Below are 22,441 nucleotides of genomic sequence, written 5' to 3'. Positions count from 1 at the left end.
TACAGGGTCACAGGCAAGCTGGAGCCTATCCCAGCTGACTACGGGCGAAAGGCGAGGTACACCCTGGACAAGTCACCAGGTCATCGCAGGGCTGACACAGAAACAAACAACCATTCACACTCACATTCACACCTACGGTCAATTTAGAGCCACCACTTTTTCGAACAATGTGCGGTGTATTGTAATGTATTAGCTCTTTATGTTATTTTATTTATTCTTTTTTTGTCACTTTTTCATTTTCTTTCTTTTGTATGTACAAATAGTTACATACATTTTTATACATGTTCGAAATAAATAAATTCATTCATTCATAACCAATTAGCCTAACCTGCATGTCTTTGGACTGTGGGGGAAAACGGAGCACATGGTGGAAACCCACACAGACAGAACATGCAAACTCCACACAGAAAGGCCCTCGCCGGCCACTGGGCTCGAACCCAGGACCTTCTTGCTATGAGTTGACAGTGCTAACCACTACACCACCATTATACACATTTATATATTTTTAGATATTACAGAAGTAAACATATCACAATGACTAAATTTCAGAGGGAACTAAATTTCACCAATTTTATGAAATTGAAAGGCTGTATAGCTTTAAAGCTCTAGATACATCTTGGGTCCAGTCTTTGTGTTCATTAAAAACATACAGTGCATGTATTTGTATATCAGAAAAATTTTTTTTTTGAATTAGTTATGAATTGGCGGCACGGTGGTGTAGTGGTTAGCACTGTCGCCTCACAGCAAGAAGGTTCTGGGTTCGAGCCCAGCAGCCAGCGAGGGCCTTTCTGTGTAGAGTTTGTATGTTCTCCCTGTGTCTGTGTGGGTTTCCTCCCCAGTGCAGGTTAGGTTAATTGGTGACTCTAAATTGACCGTAGGTGTGAATGTGAGTGTGAATGGTTGTCTGTGTCTATGTGTCAGCCCTGTGATGATCTGGCGACTTGTCCAGGGTGTACCCCGCCTTTCGTCCGTAGTCAGCTGGGATAGGCTCCAGCTTGCCTGTAACCCTGTAGAACAGGATAAGGGGTTACAGATGGTGGATGGATAGTGATGAATTAGCATTTATGTAAACAAAGAAAATATTAAAATAGAAAAAAAAATAATATTAATATGTTCAAGTCAAGTCAACTTTATTGTCAAATATACTATACATGCTCGACATACAGCACAGATGAAATATCAGTCCTCTCTGACCCACGGTGCAAACAGGCAATGCAATAAATAAAAATAGAATAATTGAAAAAAACAAACAATATAAACAGTATAAACACTCTAGATAGGAACTAGACATAGACTAAACACTCAGACAATATAAACAGTGTAAACACTAGATAAGAACTACACACAGACTAAACACTCAAACAGACAATATAAACAGTGTAAACACTCTAGATATGAACTAGACGTAGACTAAACACTCATATATATATATATATATATATATATATATATATATATATATATATATAGGGGTTAAATTGGGATTGGTTATGTGGGGGGGCTCTGCCTCGTACCCGCCCCTGCCCCCGCCGCCCTGCCCCAATATACTTTTTGGAAAATAACCCTCTAATTTGATAACCATATCATATTGCACAGAGATATACACCTTATCTGTGTGTTGTAGGCCTATGTGTGTCTTGTAGTGCCCCCCCTACACATTATGGCAGTTTGAATGTAGATTGGTTGGCCAATGTAACAGATTGTACAGGTTGTTGTACATTGGTTTGAAGGAAATGATTAGTGGGGGGTCTGGGGGTCCTCCCCCAGAAGTTTTTTATTATCATACATGTTATTTGCTGAATTCTGGTGCATTTTAATAAGTTGTTAGCTGACTTTACAGAGGTAGGTTGAGCAATATCATGTTAAATCTTGTCACATACCTACAGGTGAAAAATGTGAAGGAGAAATGTTCAGTGAGAAAATTTGAAGGCTTGCACAATCTTAAACCAAAACAGTTGATTTATTTTGGAGGATAAATGTTAAATATGCCAAAACACTGTCAGTCAAATTGTCAATCAAATATATTCATGCAGTGAATGCAACCAAATACAAACAACACTATAACATTGGAAGCATTTATTATTATTGTTATTATTATGTATTCAATTATTTATTTGGCATGTGGTGCTTTTTGTATTGTCTAGAACATACATAAGATGAGCATATTATAGCAGCAAAATAGAAGCACAATCATTTGAATGCAGCAAAACTTTTGCTGCATTCAAATGATTGTGCTTCTATTTTGCTGCTATAATATGCTCATGTATGTTCTAGACAATACAAAAAGCACCACATGCCAAATAAATAATTGAATACATAATAATAACAATAATAATTACACTAATAATACACTAATAATATTAACAATAAATAATAATAAATTAACATTAAATTAAATATTAACAATAAATAATAAAACACTAATAATATTAACAATACAGTGAACATAATCATTATCATATTTTTTATTATTAAAAACAAAATATCAAATAATACTGAAGAGGGGAAAAATAATACTGATCTAAATATGTTGTGTTTTTATTTTTAGACAGTATGTGTTTTGCTAAACACATACTGTCTAAAAATAAAAACACAACATATTTAGATCAGTATTATTTTTTCCCCTCTTCAGTATTATTTGATATTTTGTTTTTAATAATAAAAAATATGATAATGATTATCTCCCCCTTCCCCCTGGCTAATTTCTGTCGGTAACTGGGGACTATGGAAATTGAACTCGCCAAATGCACAGACAGTTCGTTCAAGCACCTCTGATGGATTAGGATCGTATGCAGGTAAAAGGGGAGACAGTGTACGGAGAAAATTATAAACAAGTCACAACGCTGAAACACAAGCCCAAAAACCCGCAAACCACGACTTCTGATTTTTTTTAAAGCGAGCTCACAAAAAAGAAACCCCAAAGTCGCTTATAAAAAGCGGAATTGGCAACCCACGCAGTGTTCCAGAAGCCAGAATCTCTGATCGCAAGTTCTGTTCTAAATAGCTTTGACAGGTCGTCTTGTTATCAGGAAAACTATGATCTATCTCAGAAAAGTCATGGGTTTATTGATTAATAAAACGATATTTAATTATTCAGAACTGAAAATCGTGAAAAGGGTTTGTTGCTTTTGATGTGTGCGTGATCATATGCCATCCGCTCCGAGCTTATGTGCCGGGGCTCAGCCCCGGACAGCCCCGGCCCAATTTAACCCCGTATATATATATATATATATATATATATATATATATATATATATATATATATATATATATATACACACACACAAATTGGTTCAAAATATGTTGACATTATCTGAAAGATTGAATGATAACATGCACAAATTAAGACTTAACTAGTTTTTTTTTTTTGCAATTTTGCAATCTTTTCATATTTACTTCTCGCTATTTAAATATTTCTGCATTTCTGCGCTCGTGCCACACTCTGGCCAATCGTAGCGTTGCTAATTCAGCGGGAGGCGTGTCCTTGCAACCTACCAGGAAGTAGTTGAAGAGTTGGTCACGTGGTCTTGTGTTGCCGCTCTGCCTGTTCCTCCGGCGCGCGGGTTTTGCTGATGTTGTGGTGGTGAAACATGTCCTCCTCTGAGAGCTCGGCTGTTGGTGGGGTTCAGGGCTTTTTGCTCAAACTTCACTCTTTTCTTGGAGACACAGAAACGAGACACGCTGCTGTGATATGCCATGATATTATCGGAGACCTGGGGCAGGAGTGCATGGTGACCAAGAACCAGAATGAATTGGGTATAAAACTGAGCCTGCAGTGTGTGTGTTAGCTAACTCAGGGTAATACTGAAACTGGGAGTTTGTTTATAAAGGTAGTCTCTGGAATTGATGTTGCTTCAGACTTATTTGGAAGTTACTTTGTGCATAAAAGTAATTTACTGCAAAGATTTGTAGTTCGTGTAGAACTGTCAGTGTGACAAAAACAAAAGGTCCTGATGGTTAAATGAGCTCTGTATGCTGTTGAAAGAGTACACTTGTTTTGCTGTGTGAGAGTTGTCTGATCTAAACATCACTTGAACAGTCACTAAACTCACTCATCCTTCCCCAAACAGCTTTCCAGACATCCTTGTTGTTTGCAAAAGAAGGAGGTCTACTTACCTTTCTCCGAAAGTCCCTGGCCACTGAAATGGTAAGTCTTTTGCAAGCTTCTTCCAGCTTGTCCCATTGGGATGTCTCGCTGCCATGGGGATCCTGTTATCGATCATATGAATTGAGGCATAGTTTTTTGCCAGATGCCCTTCCGCTGCACAACCCAACCATTTCTGGGCTTTGGGAAACAAACATTCACACTTTTAGATTAGATTTTGTTTGCCATTTGTGCATAAACCAACAGTTCAGACACATTGGAATTTTTGTGCAGGGCTCTCGGAGTCAACAGTTTAGGAAATAAAACACTTAAAAAAAAAAACCCGTTAGGAAATAGAACATTATAATAAAAATATAAAGCACTATAAAAAAAGGTGGTAATATGTACAAAATTAGAAAAAATACAAGTAGTAAACAAAAGGAGAGGGTAAGTGTTAAATAACAGTAATAAAATAAAAGGCAAGTCCTGATTGCTGTTCCTGGATTATGAAAAGAGGAGAATATATATATATATATGTGTGTGTGTATGTATGTGTATGTATGTATGTATAATGTGTGTGTTATTTACCATCTTAAGGTCGGTCCGTATCGTGAAATACCGTGACCGAGGTCTTGAAAGTACTGACCAGGGTCATGGTATCTCACCATACGGACCGACCTTAAGCTGGTAAATAATATATGTATTTTTTTACCTTTACCAAATCCTAACAGAAAACGAGAGCGCCCGAAAGGGAAAACCGAGCTGAGCCGCTATTTTGAATCCTCATTCACGGCTGTAATGCAAATGGCTTCTTCCTCTGTATACAAGTGCACTTCCATGGGAGGAAAAAAACTACATTTTGCCGCCTATGTAGTCCCCTATTTATACAAAATTGAGCCATTCAGGATTCAGCCATGCTTTTGCTCCGTGTTAGCAAGTTAGAGGTTTTTAGCTTTCTCCTGAAATGTTTTCTTTTATTTCTTCTTCCTCAGGGTAGTAAAACTCGCTTTCGCTGTGAACACTGTCGTTATCACGATCCATGATGTAAAATTAATGCTATTCTCCTGAGAAATGCTGGCAAAAATTTAAGATTTTTGATAATCTTATAAATAAATCTTATTTAAAAAAAGATAAATGTTGACAAAAAATTTGACTATGTTTGTTGTTGTGAACGAGCGAGTCGCCAGAGGTCCGTAACTGGGGTCTGTACTATAGGATACGGACCCACTCGCCAGCCAATCAGAGCACAGGATTTGATGGAAACCGCACTGTGAAAAAAATAAATGGAAATATTGCACATTTTGGGAGGGGGATGAGAGTTATGTGGGGATATTGCACATTTATAGCCTAGGTCACAACCAGACGTACGATTTTTTGGCCATGCGATTTTTGCCGTTTCCCAAATCGCTGCTTTTTTTTTTTTTGTTCCTGGAGAAAGACGCGCGTTGGCCGTAAGCTTGTCTTGCAACCTGGAAAAAAACGTAAGCGCCCGCAGAGTTTGTTTGACCGAGGCTTATCAGAGGGTATATAACACAATCCTATTTCACAGATAATAGTATATCACATATTGCATATGACAAGTGAAGTGAGTTAGTAATGGGTTATTGTTACACTTATTCAATAGTTTTGTTTTGCCATCAGTCTGACTGTGGCAGGGAAGAAGCTGTTGAAGAACCGTGTTCTCTGAGTGATGATGCTGTCCGCTCTGCTGTGTCAAGTTGTACGTGCAGTGTTTGTCTCTGAGCAGAGAGTGAGCTGGGTGGACTGAGTCTCTGATGATTCCCTCTGCTCTTTTCTGACAACGCTGCACATGCATAGTCCATGGAAGGAAGTTTTGTCCTTATGAGCCAGTTAATGCTTGTGTCACACATTGGCATTTCAGCCTTGCGTATGTACGGTGTATCAGGATACGTGGCAGTAAGAAAGGAACGTCACAGCATCGCCTGCTTACGTAGCTAATACTCTAGGATGCGTAACATGATCTCCTTGTACGCCAGGGTGCGGTGTATTTTTAAGTCTGCACTTAAAAACCCATAGCACATACGTAGTAGCTTTGATGCGTCATGTGTACGCTGTAAAAATGAAAGCTATGCAGCAGTGACACAGCGGGAACGTTGCTCGAACACCTGTTATGCCGTGTGAACATGATGCTTTCTTGACTGTGCCGAATGACAACGAACGCAGCGTGAATGCCGTAGATACGCCGCAGCAACGTCACATGTAAGAACGAAATGCCGTGGCAACGTATCAACGTATCATACAGTCAAGAAAGCATTATGCCAGTGAAGAAGTCAGGACCCAAGAAGGGCAAGGGAAGAGGGAAGACATCAGCCGCATCCACCCAGCCAGCCCCGGAGCCACCTTCATCAAACACATGTCAACTAAAGCATTCGCACAGCGTAATAGGTGTTCAAGCAATGTTCCCGCTACATCACTTCTGCGTAGCTTTTGTTTTTACAGCGTACACATGACGTACGTTGCAGTAAGTTCCTTTCTTACTGCAACGTCCCTTGAACCCCATACAAACCTACATGCTACAGTAATGCCACGCACACGCCGTGTACGTCACAGGACTTTAATTTTGGACAAAATACGCCTCATTTCTTGGTGTTTGACCCACACACTGTGTACGTGGCAAGATATGTGTGACACAAGCATAACCTAACTGCATGTCCTTTGACTGCGGGGGAAACCAGAGCACCTGGAGGAAACCCATGCAGACATGAGAAGAACATGCAAACTCCACACAGAAAGGCTCCAGTTGGCCATGAGGTTTGAACCCAGAACCTTCTTGCTGTGTTGCTAACCACTGCACCACTGTGCCATCCTTTTGCAAGCTGATCATCATCCTTGTTGTATTATTATGTCTGTGTGTTCATTTCTGCACCTGATCCCTAGCTCCAGGATGCCAGGGTGGATATCCTCAATCTGCTGACGGCATTCCTGCAAAGGATGGCTGACTATGTTAAAGGATGGGAGAAGAATTATGCTGTTGAGCTCAAGGTTCCTCAGATTCAGTACCTCGCTTTGGGCTTTGATTCTTTGCTGCATGCAAACTGAACTTTTTTTTTTTAATTTATGTATTTTTTTTCCTTATTTGTGAACAGGACACTTGTCTTGTTGTCTACACAAAAGACAAAGCTGCAAAGTCTCGGGGACCTGCTTTAGAGCTGCTTATCAAGGTGAGTAAGGGCCTGTTATTGAAAGGAAACACCGAATATTTAGCTGTTTGTGCTTTTGTTTCATTTTGATCTGCTTTTAAAGTATATTTTCCAAAAAATAACATTTAGACTTGTCTATTTTACAATTTTTTTCTAGGTACTCTATTTAACCAAGGACTCAAGTGTTGCTCAGGACTTCAAAATAGGAGACATGTTCAACAAGTTTTATGGGGAGTTGTGCCAGAAAAGCAGGATACCTGACACAGGCAGGTTAAGCTAACAAAATAACTACCTTTCCCTGCAAAAAAACCCAAATTTTTTTTCCCTTTTGCAAATATTGCAACCGTGAGATAAAAAGTATATTATAGTACTTTTGAAAAGTGTTAATCTGAATAAGTGGGGGGAACAAACAAACAAACAAACAAACAGAAACTGCAGCCATGCTGAGACATCTTAACATCCAGAATCCTTTCAGTCTCATAAATCAGTTTAAAAATACAATAAAATACTGATTTTAATATTACTTCTGTGAAATGCAGGGTTATTATTGATTTTGTTTTTATTAATTGTTAGATAATTTAATGATTTTTAGCACAGCAACAAAATGCAATACATCAAGTATAATCTGGTTTGTAAGTTCCTCAGTTGAAATAAACCCATTCATAAGACAGGATTTAAACGTTAAGAGTCCATCATGGATTTATTTATTTATATCTATCTATCTGATTTATTAAATTAAGAGGATTTTCATTGTTGACATGAGTCACTGTCAGAGTTTATTTGTTGTTTTTATTACTGTCCCTCAACTGTCTTGTACTAAGAAGGAACTCTCTCTATTATTGTCACAAATATTTCTTGCGGTGCTTCTAGATAGTATCAAGATCCAGTAGCAGTCAAAAGTTTGGACACCCCTACTCATTTTAGGTTTTTCCGTATTCTGACTATTTTCTACACTGTAGAACAAAACTGAAGACAGCAAAACTATTGGATAACATCTGGAACAGATGGAATTATGTAATAAACAAAAAAAAGTGTTAAAATGTTTCATATTTTAGATTCATCAAAGTATCCAGCGTTTATCTTGTTGACGCTTTGCACACTATTGGCATTATCTTAACCAGCTTCATGAGGTCGTCACCTGGAATGCTTTTGGATGGTCAAATCGTAAACAGGGTTCCCACGGGTCCTTAAAAAGTCTTGAATACAACTTTCGGTTTTCAAGGCCTAAAAATGTCTTACAGTGGTGCTTGAAAGTTTGTGAACCCTTTAGAATTTTCTATATTTCTGCATAAATATGACCTAAAACATCATCAGATTTTCACACAAGTCCTAAAAGTAGATAAAGAGAACCCAGTTAAACAAAAGAGACAAAAATATTCTACTTGGTCATTTATTTATTGAGGAAAATGATCCAATATTACATATCTGTGAGTGGCAAAAGTATGTGAACCTCTAGGATTAGCAGTTAATTTGAAGGTGAAATTAGAGTCAGGTGTTTTCAATCAATGGGATGACAATCAGGTGTGAGTGGGCACCCTGTTTTATTTAAAGAACAGGGATCTATCAAAGTCTGATCTTCACAACACATGTTTGTGGAAGTGTATCATGGCACGAACAAAGGAGATTTCTGAGGATATCAGAAAAAGCATTGTTGATGCTCATCAGGCTGGAAAAGGTTACAAAACCATCTCTAAAGAGTTTGGACTCCACCAATCCACAGTCAGACAGATTGTGTACAAATGGAGGAAATTCAAGTCCATTGTTACCCTCCCCAGGAGTGGTCGACCAACAAAGATCACTCCAAGAGTAAGGTGTGTAATAGTCGGCGAGGTCACAAAGGACCCCAGGGTAACTTCTAAGCAACTGAAGGCCTCGCTCACATTGACTAATGTTCATGTTCATGAATCCACCATCAGGAGAACACTGAACAACAATGGTGTGCATGGCAGGGTTGCAAGGAGAAAGCCACTGCTCTCCAAAAAGAACATTGCTGCTCATCTGCAGTTTGCTAAAGATCACGTGGACAAGCCAGAAGGCTATTGGAAAAATGTTTTGTGGACGGAGGAGACCAAAATAGAACTTTTGGTTTAAATGAGAAGCGTTATGTTTGGAGAAAGGAAAACACTGCATTCCAGCATAAGAACCTTATCCCATCTGTGAAACATGGTGGTGGTAGTATCATGGTTTGGGCCTGTTTTGCTGCATCTGGGCCAGGACGGCTTGCCATCATTGATGGAACAATGAATTCTGAATTATACCAGCGAATTTTAAAGGAAAATGTCAGGACATCTGTCCATGAACTGAATCTCAAGAGAAGGTGGGTCATGCAGCAAGACAACGACCCTAAGCACACAAGTCGTTCTACCAAAGAATGGTTAAAGAAGAATAAAGTTAATGTTTTGGAATGGCCAAGTCAAAGTCCTGACCTTAATCCAATCGAAATGTTGTGGAAGGACCTGAAGCGATCAATTCATATGAGGAAACCCACCAACAGCCCAGAGTTGAAGCTGTTCTGTACGGAGGAATGGGCTAAAATTCCTCCAAGCCGGTGTGCAGGACTGATCAACAGTTACCAGAAACGTTTAGTTGCAGTTATTGCTGCACAAGGGGGTCACACCAGATACTGAAAGCAAAGGTTCACATACTTTTGCCACTCACAGATATGTAATATCGGATCATTTTCCTCAATAAATAAATGACCAAGTATAATATTTTTGTCTCATTTGTTTAACTGGGTTCTCTTTATCTACTTTTAGGACTTGTGTGAAAATCTGATGATGTTTTAGGTCATATTTATGCAGAAATATAGAAAATTCTAAAGGGTTCACAAACTTTCAAGCACCACTGTAAATTGTTTGGAATGACTGGAATTTTCGAAAGGGAGGTATTAAATTTAATGTTGGACCGAACGAGTGAAATGTCTCCATCCGGTTTGGGGTATTTTTTTAACCGTAATTTTAAAAGTGACCAGCGTAGCTTTTGGGGGCAGCGTTGGTTCTGTGCGTTCCATAGATCAAGAACTAACGTTAGGAGGCTGCTGGAGGAAGTGTGGTGTGGTGTGGTGTGGTGGTTGTGAAGAGTGAGAGATGCGCAGGTAGCTTACGCGGGCGCTAGAAAGCGTTGATAATTATGGGAAGATGTCTGTTTAACGACAAGTGGTTGGGGGATGACAAATACCCCCAAAATAAGGAGAAGAATCGTTTGCGATAAAAAGCGCTGGATCGCACAAATGTGTTTAAAGACGGTACCGCAGCGCTGGGACACGGCGGACTGGGAAACTGGTTTTTCACGGACACGAGGCGCGTGCGTGTGTTAGAGGTCAAGCACCCCGGAGTGAAATGCAGGGGGGTTCACGCATGCGCACAAGAGTCAGGTGGAAAATGGGGCTTATAGGAAATAGTAATAATAATAATAATGATTAGCATCATTTTTTTACATAATTAACATTGTTTATTGTACTAAGTTTAATATAAATATATAAACAACCTTTATTTCAAAATTCAATTAAAAAGAACTCCAGAAAATACAATAATTCTAAATATAGTACAATATAAATAATTTGTACAAAAAGGTTTTTAGTTTTATTACTTATCGTCTACAACAGTGTTTTTAATATAATAATAAGAATAATATTAACAACCACTAATAATAATTAGTAGTAATAGTAATTATTATTGATTATTAATCATTACTACTTGTGAATTAGTGATTAATAAGTACTAAGGATTATTAAATGATATAAAATTAAGTTATTAAAAATTATTACAAATAATTATTAAAAAGTAGTAATTGGTAGAATACAAACAAATACTGTGTCACGGTGGTGTAGTGGTTAGCACGGTCGCCTCACAGCAAGAAGGTTCTGGGTTTGAGCCCCGTGGCCGGCGAGGGCGTTTCTGTGTGGAGTTTGCATGTTCTCCCCGTGTCTGCGTGGGTTTCCTCCGGGTGCTCCGGTTTGCCTGCGACCCTGTAGAACAGGATAAAGTGGCTAGAGATAATGAGATGAGACAAACAAATACTCATGGATTATAGATAATTTTTTTAAATAGTGAACATTGATATAAAATAACTACTACTACTACTAATAAATAATAATAATGCTACTAGTAATACTTGTTGTTAATGTTGTTATTATTATCAGTTCAATTGTTATATCAATGTTCACTATTAAAAACAAATTATTATCTATAATCCATGAATAATTTTGCATCACTACTACTACTAAAAGTAACGACTTTTTTAATAATAATTTTAGCTAATCTTATAACTCAATTTTATAGCATTTTAATAATTACTACTTATTATTAAATTACATTTTGATAATCACTGCTTATTAATTAAGTAGTAATTAATAATACTGAATTATTGTTAGAACCTGTGTCTGTCTCAGTTCAGATGCGTTGACGTAAGAGCGCTCTGGAGCAGGGTTAAAACAAACCACACGAGTTAAATCAATCTGGTTTATTCAAGCACTGCTCAACGATACACAGAAAGAGCAGGGTTTATATACATCAGAAGCTTGCGTGACAAGATAAGTAAGGGGCTCGGGGGCACAAGGTCAACTCGCCAGATAAGGAGTCGTTTTTATTATACATGAAAGAGCAGACCATACACCCCCTAGAACAGGAGGAACCAGGAATGTGGTTTCAGCGAAACTAGAAGGTACAGAGAAAATAAAAGAGTATGTTCTCGCGATTATGCACGTTTACCAGGGTGTGAAAGGGTCATAAAGCTCAGGACAGCTATGCACGAGAACACACACAATCTTACAATCCCCTCTTTTATACTTTGTTTACAGAGTATAACTACAGTTTAGACTCTAACGTATTGACAGACATAACAAGACTGATTAGTATGTTGTTTAGCAGTCCAATTGGCAAATCGCCAAAAAACGTTGTCCTCGTGGCTGGCTTGAGCGGGATTCCCTGCTCCAAGCGCTAAGACCAATACCAGAAGGAAAGTCATACTGGTCACTGACTTTGTTCTTTCTGTGTCCACAGGATGTAGATAGTTGAAGGTAGCCCAGGCTCACGTGTCTTTCAGATTCCTCAGTTCAGAAGTCTGCGGGACGCACCGACCATCCCCTCTTTGTAGATCAGCCGAAACCGGATCACTCCGGATGCTGGAAAGGGGATCCCTGAAAAGGCCGTCAGCTATTGTCACAGCAACTTTCTGAAACACAAAAACCTGTTAAGCATCAACAATATAGATTTCTATTACATTGGAGCCTTCTTTATTCGACTGGCATGAATCCACTGTGGAAAAAGGTCAGTTAGTACAGCCGTTCGAGTTACAGCGAGCACATCCGTGGGTTCACTGTAGGGCGGTTCCTCCAAAGGAGCGCCTAATTTCGCAAATTTCTTTACCAACACTTTATCCCCTACCTCAAAGGGGTGAGTGGGTGCCTCAGGAATGGGAGGCTTTTTGGAATTTAGTCTCGTCCAGTACTCATCCAACACCCGCATGAGACCCACGGCGTACTCACTGAGATGTACATCAAGATCACTCGTTCCTATAGCCTGCATACCTCTGCGCCAGGGTGTAGGAAAAGGCCGGCCCATCACGAGCTCGTACGGAGACAGGTTGTCGAGGGCCACTTGAGCGGTCATTCGCATGTCAGCGAGAACTAAAGGCAAAACTTGTACCCAATTTTTAGTACCAGCTTCTTGCATGGCTTTACGCAGCTTACCCTTGATTGTTCTGTTTGCGCGCTCCACAATGCCGGAGGATTGTGGATGGTACGGGATGTGGAATCGCCAAAGGATTTTTAGGTCCTTACATAGTTCTTGGGTCACCTTAGAGGTGAACGGCGTCCCTTTGTCAGAGTCTATCCCTACCGGGAGGCCATAACGCGGAATGATTTCTTGCGTCAATTTGTTTACCGCCGTGCGAGCGTCTTCTTTCCCGCAAGGGAAAGCCTCCACCCATCGTGAAAATTTGTCGACCATGACCAAAAGATACTTAAAGGGGCCCTGCTTTGGCATGTGAGTGAAGTCAATCTGCCATTCCTGGAACGGCGTGTCAGGTATGGGAAGGTGCTGATGTACCGCGCCTGGTTTAGATGGATTATTCTGTGCGCACGTTAAACATCTGTCTAGAATGTGATGTACATCGGTGTGTATTTTGTCGATGCAAAATATTTTGGATAAATCCTCCACTACCCCCCTTCGTCCGCGGTGAGTGGGACCATGAAACTCGCGGACGAGGAAAGGAGTGCAATGTCTAGGCAAACAAAGGCGGCCCTGAGCATCGATCCGAACGCCGTCAGACGGCTGCGCGCCGCATGAGTCCCAGAAATGGTTGTCTGAGGCCGAAGCGGAGGCCTGGAGGGAGATCAAGTCAATGTCCGGAAGAACGGCACTAATCATGCGACTGGATGAGACCAGGAAGAGAGTAAGCGAAGGCGGAAAAACACCGGAGGCAGCCGCGGCTTTGGCAATGCGATCGGCGAGAGAGTTTCCCCTGATCTCAAAAGAGTCCCCAATACAATGAGCACGAGTCTTAACAATGGCTAAAGAGCGCGGGAGAAGACAGGCGGTGATTAAATCAGTAACAAGCGAAGAATGAGAAATGGGCTTACCGTCTGCAGTGGTGAACCCACGCGAAGCCCAAATCCGACCAAAGTCGTGAGCAACGCCGAAAGCGTAACGTGAATCAGTGTAGATAGTGACGTCTGTGTCCTGAGCAATAACACATGCACGGGTTAGAGCGTATAGTTCGGCAGCCTGAGCCGAGGAGAAAGGAAGAGAAAAAGCTTCAACAGTTTCATCAGGAAGGCGGCACACAGAATAACCACACACAAAGACGCCGTCAGAGGGGCGTGAACACGAGCCATCCACGAACAGCGAATCACCTGAAAGTAAGGGGGTGGAACGTAAGTCGGGGCGGATACTTGTCTCGAAAAGAATGCTAGAAATGCAGTCGTGTGTTTCAGAAGGAAGAAAATCATCCTGTGAATTGAGGAGGCGCTGAAGCGCGTGCGCGAGAGAATCAAAGGAGGAGGAGGGCTTAACAGTAAGGTTTTCGGTGGCCAAAAGAATAGACTCGTATCCAGAGCGACGCTGCGCAGATAAATGCTGGGTACTGAGGTTCTTTAAAACGTGCACTACATCATGTGAGGTGTGGAGAACGAGCGGGTGAGACAAAACCAGCCGTTCAGCGTCCGTGACCATGACAGCACATGCAGCCACCGCCCTGAGGCAAGCAGGGAGGCCCTGTGCCACAGAATCAAGAGTTTTAGAGAGGAACGCACAAGGCCGCATACCCCCCCCGTGCTCCTGCGCCAAAACCCCAGACGCAGTTCCCTGCTGGTTGCACACATATAAATGAAACGGCAAACGGTAATTCGGAAGTCCGAGAGCAGGGGCCGAGCATAAAGCCTGTTTCAAGGCCCTGAAGGCCGTCAGCATCTCATCAGACCACACCAGGGGCTGAGTCAAAGGGTCCGAGTGCAGAATTGCAGAGCGCAGACACTTGTCATAGGTGGAACAGTCAGGAATCCACTGGCGGCAGTAATTGATAAGTCCCAGAAAAGCCATGAGGGCGTGTTTGGTGGCAGGCACCTGAGTGTCTAGGATGACCTGCACACGCTCGGGGCTGAGCCTGCGGGAGCCCTGGGAGAGATCGTGACCCAGATATCGAACAGTGGGGAGGCAGAACTGAAGCTTAGTTCGTGAGACCTTGAAACCTTCTTGCGCCAGAAGAGAGAGGAGAGCGAGTGTGGCTTTAGCGCAAAGGTCCTCGTCCTCCGCCGTTACCAGAAGATCATCCGCGTATTGGAGCACGGAGGAGCCCGAGGGGAGGCACAGACCGGCCAAGGCGTCCCTCACTACGGCTGTAAAAACCGCGGGGGAATCGACATATCCTTGGGGTAACCTGGTCCATGTGTACTGCTTTCCCCTGTGCGTAAAAGCGAACAGGGGCTGCGTGTCGTGGCCCACAGGGACGCTGAAAAAGGCAGAACAGAGGTCAATCACAGAGAAAAACGCATGTTCACACGGAATCGAGGCCATAAGAGAGGGAACGTCTGGAACTAATGGGGCGACTGGGATAATTAACTCATTAATCTTACGCAAGTCCTGGGTGAAACGCCACGTGCCGTTGGGCTTCTGCACCGGGTTCACTGGAGTGTTATAAGGGCTAACACAGGGGACGACCACACCTTGCTCTAGGAGAGAACATAAAACATCATCAATGCCAGACAGTTTAGCTGGGGAAAGGGGGTACTGTTTTACATATACTGGCGAAGAGTGTTTAATGACCGCCTCGTAAGGGGTACAGTTAACAAAGCCCACCTCGTCCTTATGTTCCGCCCAAAGAGAAGCTGGGAGATCAGAAAGAGAGGGTGTGAGGCAGGTAACGGCACAAGCAGCATTGAGAAGGTTATGGGGGAGAGAAAGAGAGGTGAGGGCAAGAGCAGCCGACGAGGTTTCGTCTGGTATGTCAACAACCATGTGTGAGCCACTAAAAGAAATAGAGAGCCCTAGGAGGCTCATGAGGTCCCGTCCAAGCAGGTTAAAAGGGCAATCAGGCATGCAAACAAAGGAGTGAGAAAACTTCAGTAAAGGATCAAGGGCACAAGTAACAGAAAGGGGGGGCGTGCAACTGGAATGGAAAGGAACCCCTTCTATTCCCACAGAGCTTACAGACCGTGTAGATAAAGGACCCGCATATTCCCTCCCCACTGAGGACATGGTAGCCCCGGTGTCGAGTAAAAAAGGATATTCAGTCCCTGCCAGGCATAAAACAATAGTGGGAAGATCTTCGTTAAGAGGGGAGCTGAATAAAAGATTTAACATAGCAACGGTCGGGGTTTCATCGCTCTGAGGGCAGCCCTATGGGCGGGAAAAATCCCTCTGCCCAGAAGGGCTCGGGGCAGCGTGAATGACAGGTTTTTCACGTTCCCGTTCATCACGCTGTCTCGCATGGCACTCTCTTATCCAATGTCCCTCTTTTCCACAATAGTGGCACTTTCCATTTCTCCTCCCTCCCCCGCCGCGCGGCCCCATTCGGCGACCCCTCTCCTGTCGGCCATCCGCTCGTCCGCCCGGCACGACGGATAAACATGCTTTATTCGTTTTACAGTCTAAAAGACCATCGCTCTCCAGCGTGCGCACCCGCTCCCCGGCCTGACGGAGGACCAGATTATTCCGGTCACTCCAGTGATGTTTTAAAACGCTCTGTATTTCGGGGCGACAATTAGACAAAAAGGTGGACAAGAACATTGGGTTCGGGTTTGCCAAATTGAGTTCGAGACCTCCCAAATGTTGCCAAACTTCCCCAAAGCGCTTCCAGAAAGCCGACGTCAGCTCAGAACGCTCCTGTTTGCAATTAGTGACCTGTGACAGGTCTCTATTTGCTTGTTTTAAGGCGAGCAGGTATCGCGTCAACTGCTCGCGAAGCTGCTGCAGTGCGTTCGGCGTGTCCTTCCAAAAGAAGGTAGTCACGGTGCGCCGACGCGGGCGACCGTCATCCCCTTCATACTCTTCCTTAATATTTTCAGCTTGATCATTGACGGGGGCGAGAACCTGAACGTTTTCTAACAGGGCTGTCTCATCATATGCGCCTCCTAATTTATTTTGCAGAATAAACCGGTAATCAGCTCCCGTAAGCTGACAATTACGAGAAACATTAATTAACTGATCAACAAAAAGCAAGGGCTTATCGGGTGACGGAAGAAGCGAGATGATGTCCTTAAGAGCCGACGGGGACGGAGGAGTTATATCAATACCACTGCGCTTTGCAACCCATACACAAGCAGCGTTTTGTGGCGGATAAGGACGCGAGCCGGCGTCTGGACCCACACCATCGGGATTATCCCAATCGTCATCATCAGTGTCATCATCGGTATCGTCACTACTTTCTTCGTCTTTGCCGTTCTTGGCTGATGCAGGCGCACCCTTTATCCCTCCGGGACGCTGCCCTCTGTCAACCGTGGGGGGGGGGCACGCAGACACAGCAGCCAGGGACGGATAAATTTTAGGAATCGTTTTTGCAGCTGACGACGATTTACCAGTAATTTTTCCAGCCTTACTATAAGGTGGAGGTTTACTATCTAACGAGGCTGGAGGAGCAGAATGAGATTTGGATTTTCCTAGCGCCGCCTCCTCCGTTTCCTTGGTGACAGGTGCAGCCCGAGGCTTCGGGATGGATTTCAGGACTGAACGGGGAGTATAAGCCTGTTTAAAATTATCCCAAATCTTCTTCATATCATACCATTTGGCATATCCTTCCCGCATATACGGGCGATCCCATCCGGGGTCCCCTAATCCCTCATAAATCATGCGATGGGCCGATGCAAGATAACCAGGATCGAAAGTACCTCGGCGAGGATATGAAGGAATTTGAGGGTTGGCCTCGGTCCAACCTGCCAAATTATCGAGCCAGGGAGAAACATAATAAGCGAAACCGCACCTAGTCATCCATTCGGCCGGGGTTTCCCCTGGCGCAGGCTTAGGGAACGAGCTTCCCATCGTACAATGACAACAAACGGATCTGAAGAGGAACAGACAACAAATATAGTACAAATTTGTATAGCGCGCTCTTCCTGGACTCGAACCAGGGAAAACTGTCCTCCGTAGGACACTACGAAACTACTGCCAACCAGGTAGTCAATCAAACATGTCTTACCTGATTGAGAGTATCACGTCGGGGTCACCAAATTGTTAGAACCTGTGTCTGTCTCAGTTCAGATGCGTTGACGTAAGAGCGCTCTGGAGCAGGGTTAAAACAAACCACACGAGTTAAATCAATCTGGTTTATTCAAGCACTGCTCAACGATACACAGAAAGAGCAGGGTTTATATACATCAGAAGCTTGCGTGACAAGATAAGTAAGGGGCTCGGGGGCACAAGGTCAACTCGCCAGATAAGGAGTCGTTTTTATTATACATGAAAGAGCAGACCATACACCCCCTAGAACAGGAGGAACCAGGAATGTGGTTTCAGCGAAACTAGAAGGTACAGAGAAAATAAAAGAGTATGTTCTCGCGATTATGCACGTTTACCAGGGTGTGAAAGGGTCATAAAGCTCAGGACAGCTATGCACGAGAACACACACAATCTTACAATTATAATTGCTACTCTAATTATTAATTAATATAGCTAATAAGTAGTGATTATTAAAATGTTATAAAATTGAGTTAATTTAAAAAAATATATTATTAAAAAAGTAGTTATTATTAGTAGTAGTAGTAATAGTAATACAAACAATTATTCATGGATTATAGATAATTAATGATTATTTTTAAATAATGAACATTGATATAACAATTGCACTGATAATTAGTTTAGTTATTACAACACATTGATTAATATTGATAATGGTTATGAAAGTGGTTATGCGGCACGGTGGTGTAGTGGTTAGCGCTGTCACCTCACAGCAAGAAGGTCCGGGTTCGAGCCCCGTGGCCGGCGAGGGCCTTTCTGTGCGGAGTTTGCATGTTCTCCCCGTGTCCGCGTGGGTTTCCCCCACAGTCCAAAGACATGCAGGTTAGGTTAACTGGTGACTCTAAATTGACCGTAGGTGTGAATGTGAGTGTGAATGGTTGTCTGTGTCTATGTGTCGGCCCTGTGATGACCTGGCGACTTGTCCAGGGTGTACCCCGCCTTTCGCCCGTAGTCAGCTGGGATAGGCTCCAGCTTGCCTGCGACCCTGTAGAACAGGATAAAGCGGCTAGAGATAATGAGTGAAGATGAGGTTATGAAAGGTGACAGTTGTTTTTCTGTGTTTAATGTAACGCTCTGATGATTGTATGACTACATAAACAGGTTTATGCTGTTACCTGCTATAATGCAGAAGATACTCGAGAACTTCCTCAGCCAGCTGTATACTGTACGACACTCAGACTGATTTTGCTGTCGGACACAAAATCACACATCATCAAAGATAATCTTTGGGGATTGAAATAATGCCGGTGTTCTGATAAACGGTCCTACATCTGCAAAGCGTCCTACGGTAGGAGGGGATGTCAGACATGTCTGTCGAGCAGTCCTACATTGCAGGAAATCCTACAGTGTGATTGAACTTTAACTTTTAGTCATAGTTCGCGTTTTTTCCCTCTGCAAAGAACATGCTTCTACATTGATACAACGTCCACCAACCCTGTCAGAATTCATATGAATGTAGGACGTTCTGACAATTCAAATGACTCTGTCAGAATATGCTTTTACATTCATATGAATCTAGGACGCTCTGACTCTTCAGCTGACCCTGTCAGAATATGTAGAATTAATAGTTTTGGTTTTTTTTGTCACTATTCACAAGTACCATTTGCTCTATTAAAATGAGTGTAGGACATTATTACAATTCAAATGATGCCGCAGGACGTTCTCACAACTCCTATGACCCCATCAGAATATGCTTCTACATTAATAAATGAATGTAGGATGTTCTGACAATTCAAAAGACCCCTTCAGAATATGCTTCTACATTAAAATATGAGTGTAGGACGTTCTTACAATTCAAATGACGCCGCAGGACGTTCTCACAACTCGTATGACCCCGTCAGAATATGCTTCTACAGTAAGTAGGACGTTCTGACTATTCAAATGACCAACGGAATATGTTTTTACAATATATGAATGTGGCTGTTCTGACATATGCTTCTACATTAAAATAGGAGTGTAGGACGTTCTGACAGTTCAAACGACCTCATCAGAATATTCTTTTACTTTAATATATGAATGCAGGACTTTCTGACAACTCAATGACCATCAGAATATGCCTTTACATTAACATATGAATGTAGGAAGTTTTGACAATTCAAATGACCCCACCAGAGTAAACTACACTCACTGTAAAAAAGAATAAGTTAAGCTTAGTTGAAAAAAAGGTGGAAACTCGTTGCCTCAAATAAATGAAGTAATATAACTTGTTCTCTTTCAAGTTATCTTTACGTTTAAAAGTAATCTCCACTGAAAATTTTGTTATCCTTACTTGGAACTTGAATGTTGAGGTTGCTTAAAACCAACTAGTAATGTTTACTTCATACCAGCTAGTAAAGGTTACTTGGAGCAAAGTTGTGTTTACTGGTGTTAAATGGGTTTCTCTTACTTTCGGCTGTGTAATGGGTACCTAATTCCTGATTGTAAGGTTTACTTGCAGAATCTACACCTTACTTATAGTTTGTAAGTATCAGCAACTTGAACAATTAATGTCTCACTTACACAATGTAATGTAATTAAATGTTATGTTATTTTTATTGCAAGACATAAACAGGGGCTTCAAAGTTTGGGAGAATAGCAGGGTACAAATAATTTACAGCAGGGTGCAAAATGGTAAAATGTCTGCCAGCGGCTTCACTTTGGGCACAGAAAATTTTATGAAATGCACTGAGAAATGGTGGCTTCTGGTAACTTTTAACAGTGAAAATAAAGGGTAATCAATACCATTTGGAAACTTGAAATATGAAACCATACCTCAGTCATTTTATCAAATTTCAGAAATATTTGCAAACAAACATAAAAAGTAGTCCGATTGAAATCCACAGATGGATGATATAATAATTTTAAGTCTGATGTGCACTTTGACTAAGCTAAGGTGACAAGTTTCTCCAGATTCTCTAATACTATTGAAGAATATGGTGAAATCTTGAATACAGATGAAGATATATGTATATGTATGTATGTATGTATATATATATGTGTGTGTGTGTGTGTGTGTGTGTGTGTATATATATATATATATATATATATATATATATACACACACACACAGTGGGGAAAAAAAGTATTTAGTCAGCCACCAGTTGTGCAAGTTCTCCCACTTAAAAAGATGAGAGAGGCCTGTAATTTTCATCATGGGTACACTTCAACTATGAGAGACAGAATGGGGGGGGAAAGAATCCAGGAAATCACATTGTAGGATTTTTAATGAATTAATTGGTAAATTCCTCAGTAAAATAAGTATTTGGTCACCTACAAACAAGCAAGATTTCTGGCTCTCACAGACCTGTAACTTCTTCTTTAAGAGGCTCCTCTGTCCTCCACTCGTTACCTGTATTAATGGCACCTGTTTGAATTCGTTATCAGTATAATAGACACCTGTCCACAACCTCAAACAGTCACACTCCAAACTCCACTATGGCCAAAACCAAAGAGCTGTCAAAGGACACCAGGAACAAAAATTGTAGACCTGCACCAGGCTGGGAAGACTGAATCTGCAATAGGTAAGCAGCTTGGTGTGAAGAAATCAACTGTGGGAGCAATTATTAGAAAATGGAAGACATACAAGACCAACTGATAATCTCCCTCGATCTGGGGCTCCACGCAAGATCTTACCCCGTGGGGTCAAAATGATCACAAGAACGGTGAGCAAAAATCCCAGAACCACATGGGGGGACCTAGTGAATGACCTGCAGAGAGCTGGGACCAAAATAACAAAGGCTACCATCAGTAACACACTACGCCACCAGGGACTCAAATCCCGCAGTGCCAGACGTGTCCCCCTGCTTAAGCCAGTACATGTCCAGGCCCATCTGAAGTTTGCTAGAGAGCATTTGGATGATCCAGAAGAGGATTGGGAGAATGTCATATGGTCAGATGAAACCAAAATAGAACTTTTTGGTAAAAACTCAACTTGTCGTGTTTGGAGGAGAAAGAATGCTGAGTTGCATCCAAAGAACACCATACCTACTGTGAAGCATGGGGGTGGAAACATCATGCTTTGGGGCTGTTTTTCTGCAAAGGGACCAGGACGACTGATCCGTGTAAAGGAAAGAATGAATGGGGCCATGTATCGTGAGATTTTGAGTGAAAACCTCCTTCCATCAGCAAGGGCATTGAAGATGAAACGTGGCTGGGTCTTTCAGCATGACAATGATCCCAAACCCACCGCCCGGGCAACGAAGGAGTGGCTTCGTAAGAAGCATTTCAAGGTCCTGGAGTGGCCTAGCCAGTCTCCAGATCTCAACCCCATAGAAAATCTTTGGACGGAGTTGAAAGTCCGTGTTGCCCAGCGACAGCCCCAAAACATCACTGCTCTAGAGGAGATCTGCATGGAGGAATGGGCCAAAATACCAGCAACAGTGTGTGAAAACCTTGTGAAGACTTACAGAAAACGTTTGACCTCCGTCATTGCCAACAAAGGGTATATAACAAAGTTTTGAGATGAACTTTTGTTATTGACCAAATACTTATTTTCCACCATAATTTGCAAATAAATTCTTTAAAAATCAGACAATGTGATTTTCTGGATT

At 42.0% G+C, this 22,441-nt stretch overlaps 1 protein-coding gene across 2 annotated transcripts in view; it reads left to right on the top strand.

The window, feature by feature from the left end:
- The first annotated feature begins 3,544 nt into the window (after nucleotides 1–3,544).
- The window catches only part of LOC132893510 (DNA-dependent protein kinase catalytic subunit-like), a 141,865-nt gene continuing 122,968 nt past the window's right edge, over nucleotides 3,545–22,441 (top strand). For both annotated transcript variants that reach the window (XM_060932709.1, XM_060932707.1), the window contains exons 1-5: nucleotides 3,545–3,756; nucleotides 4,071–4,147; nucleotides 6,983–7,087; nucleotides 7,192–7,266; nucleotides 7,403–7,511. In XM_060932709.1, the coding sequence (XP_060788692.1) occupies nucleotides 3,591–3,756; nucleotides 4,071–4,147; nucleotides 6,983–7,087; nucleotides 7,192–7,266; nucleotides 7,403–7,511 (532 nt within the window). In that variant the 5' untranslated portion in view covers nucleotides 3,545–3,590. The remainder of the gene's footprint in view (nucleotides 3,757–4,070; nucleotides 4,148–6,982; nucleotides 7,088–7,191; nucleotides 7,267–7,402; nucleotides 7,512–22,441) is intronic.

Source organism: Neoarius graeffei, chromosome 1 (genome assembly GCF_027579695.1).
Source record: "Neoarius graeffei isolate fNeoGra1 chromosome 1, fNeoGra1.pri, whole genome shotgun sequence".
Lineage (NCBI taxonomy): Eukaryota > Metazoa > Chordata > Actinopteri > Siluriformes > Ariidae > Neoarius > Neoarius graeffei.
The sequence above is the reverse complement of the archived record's forward strand: the minus strand, read 5'-3'. Positions and strand labels throughout refer to the sequence as shown.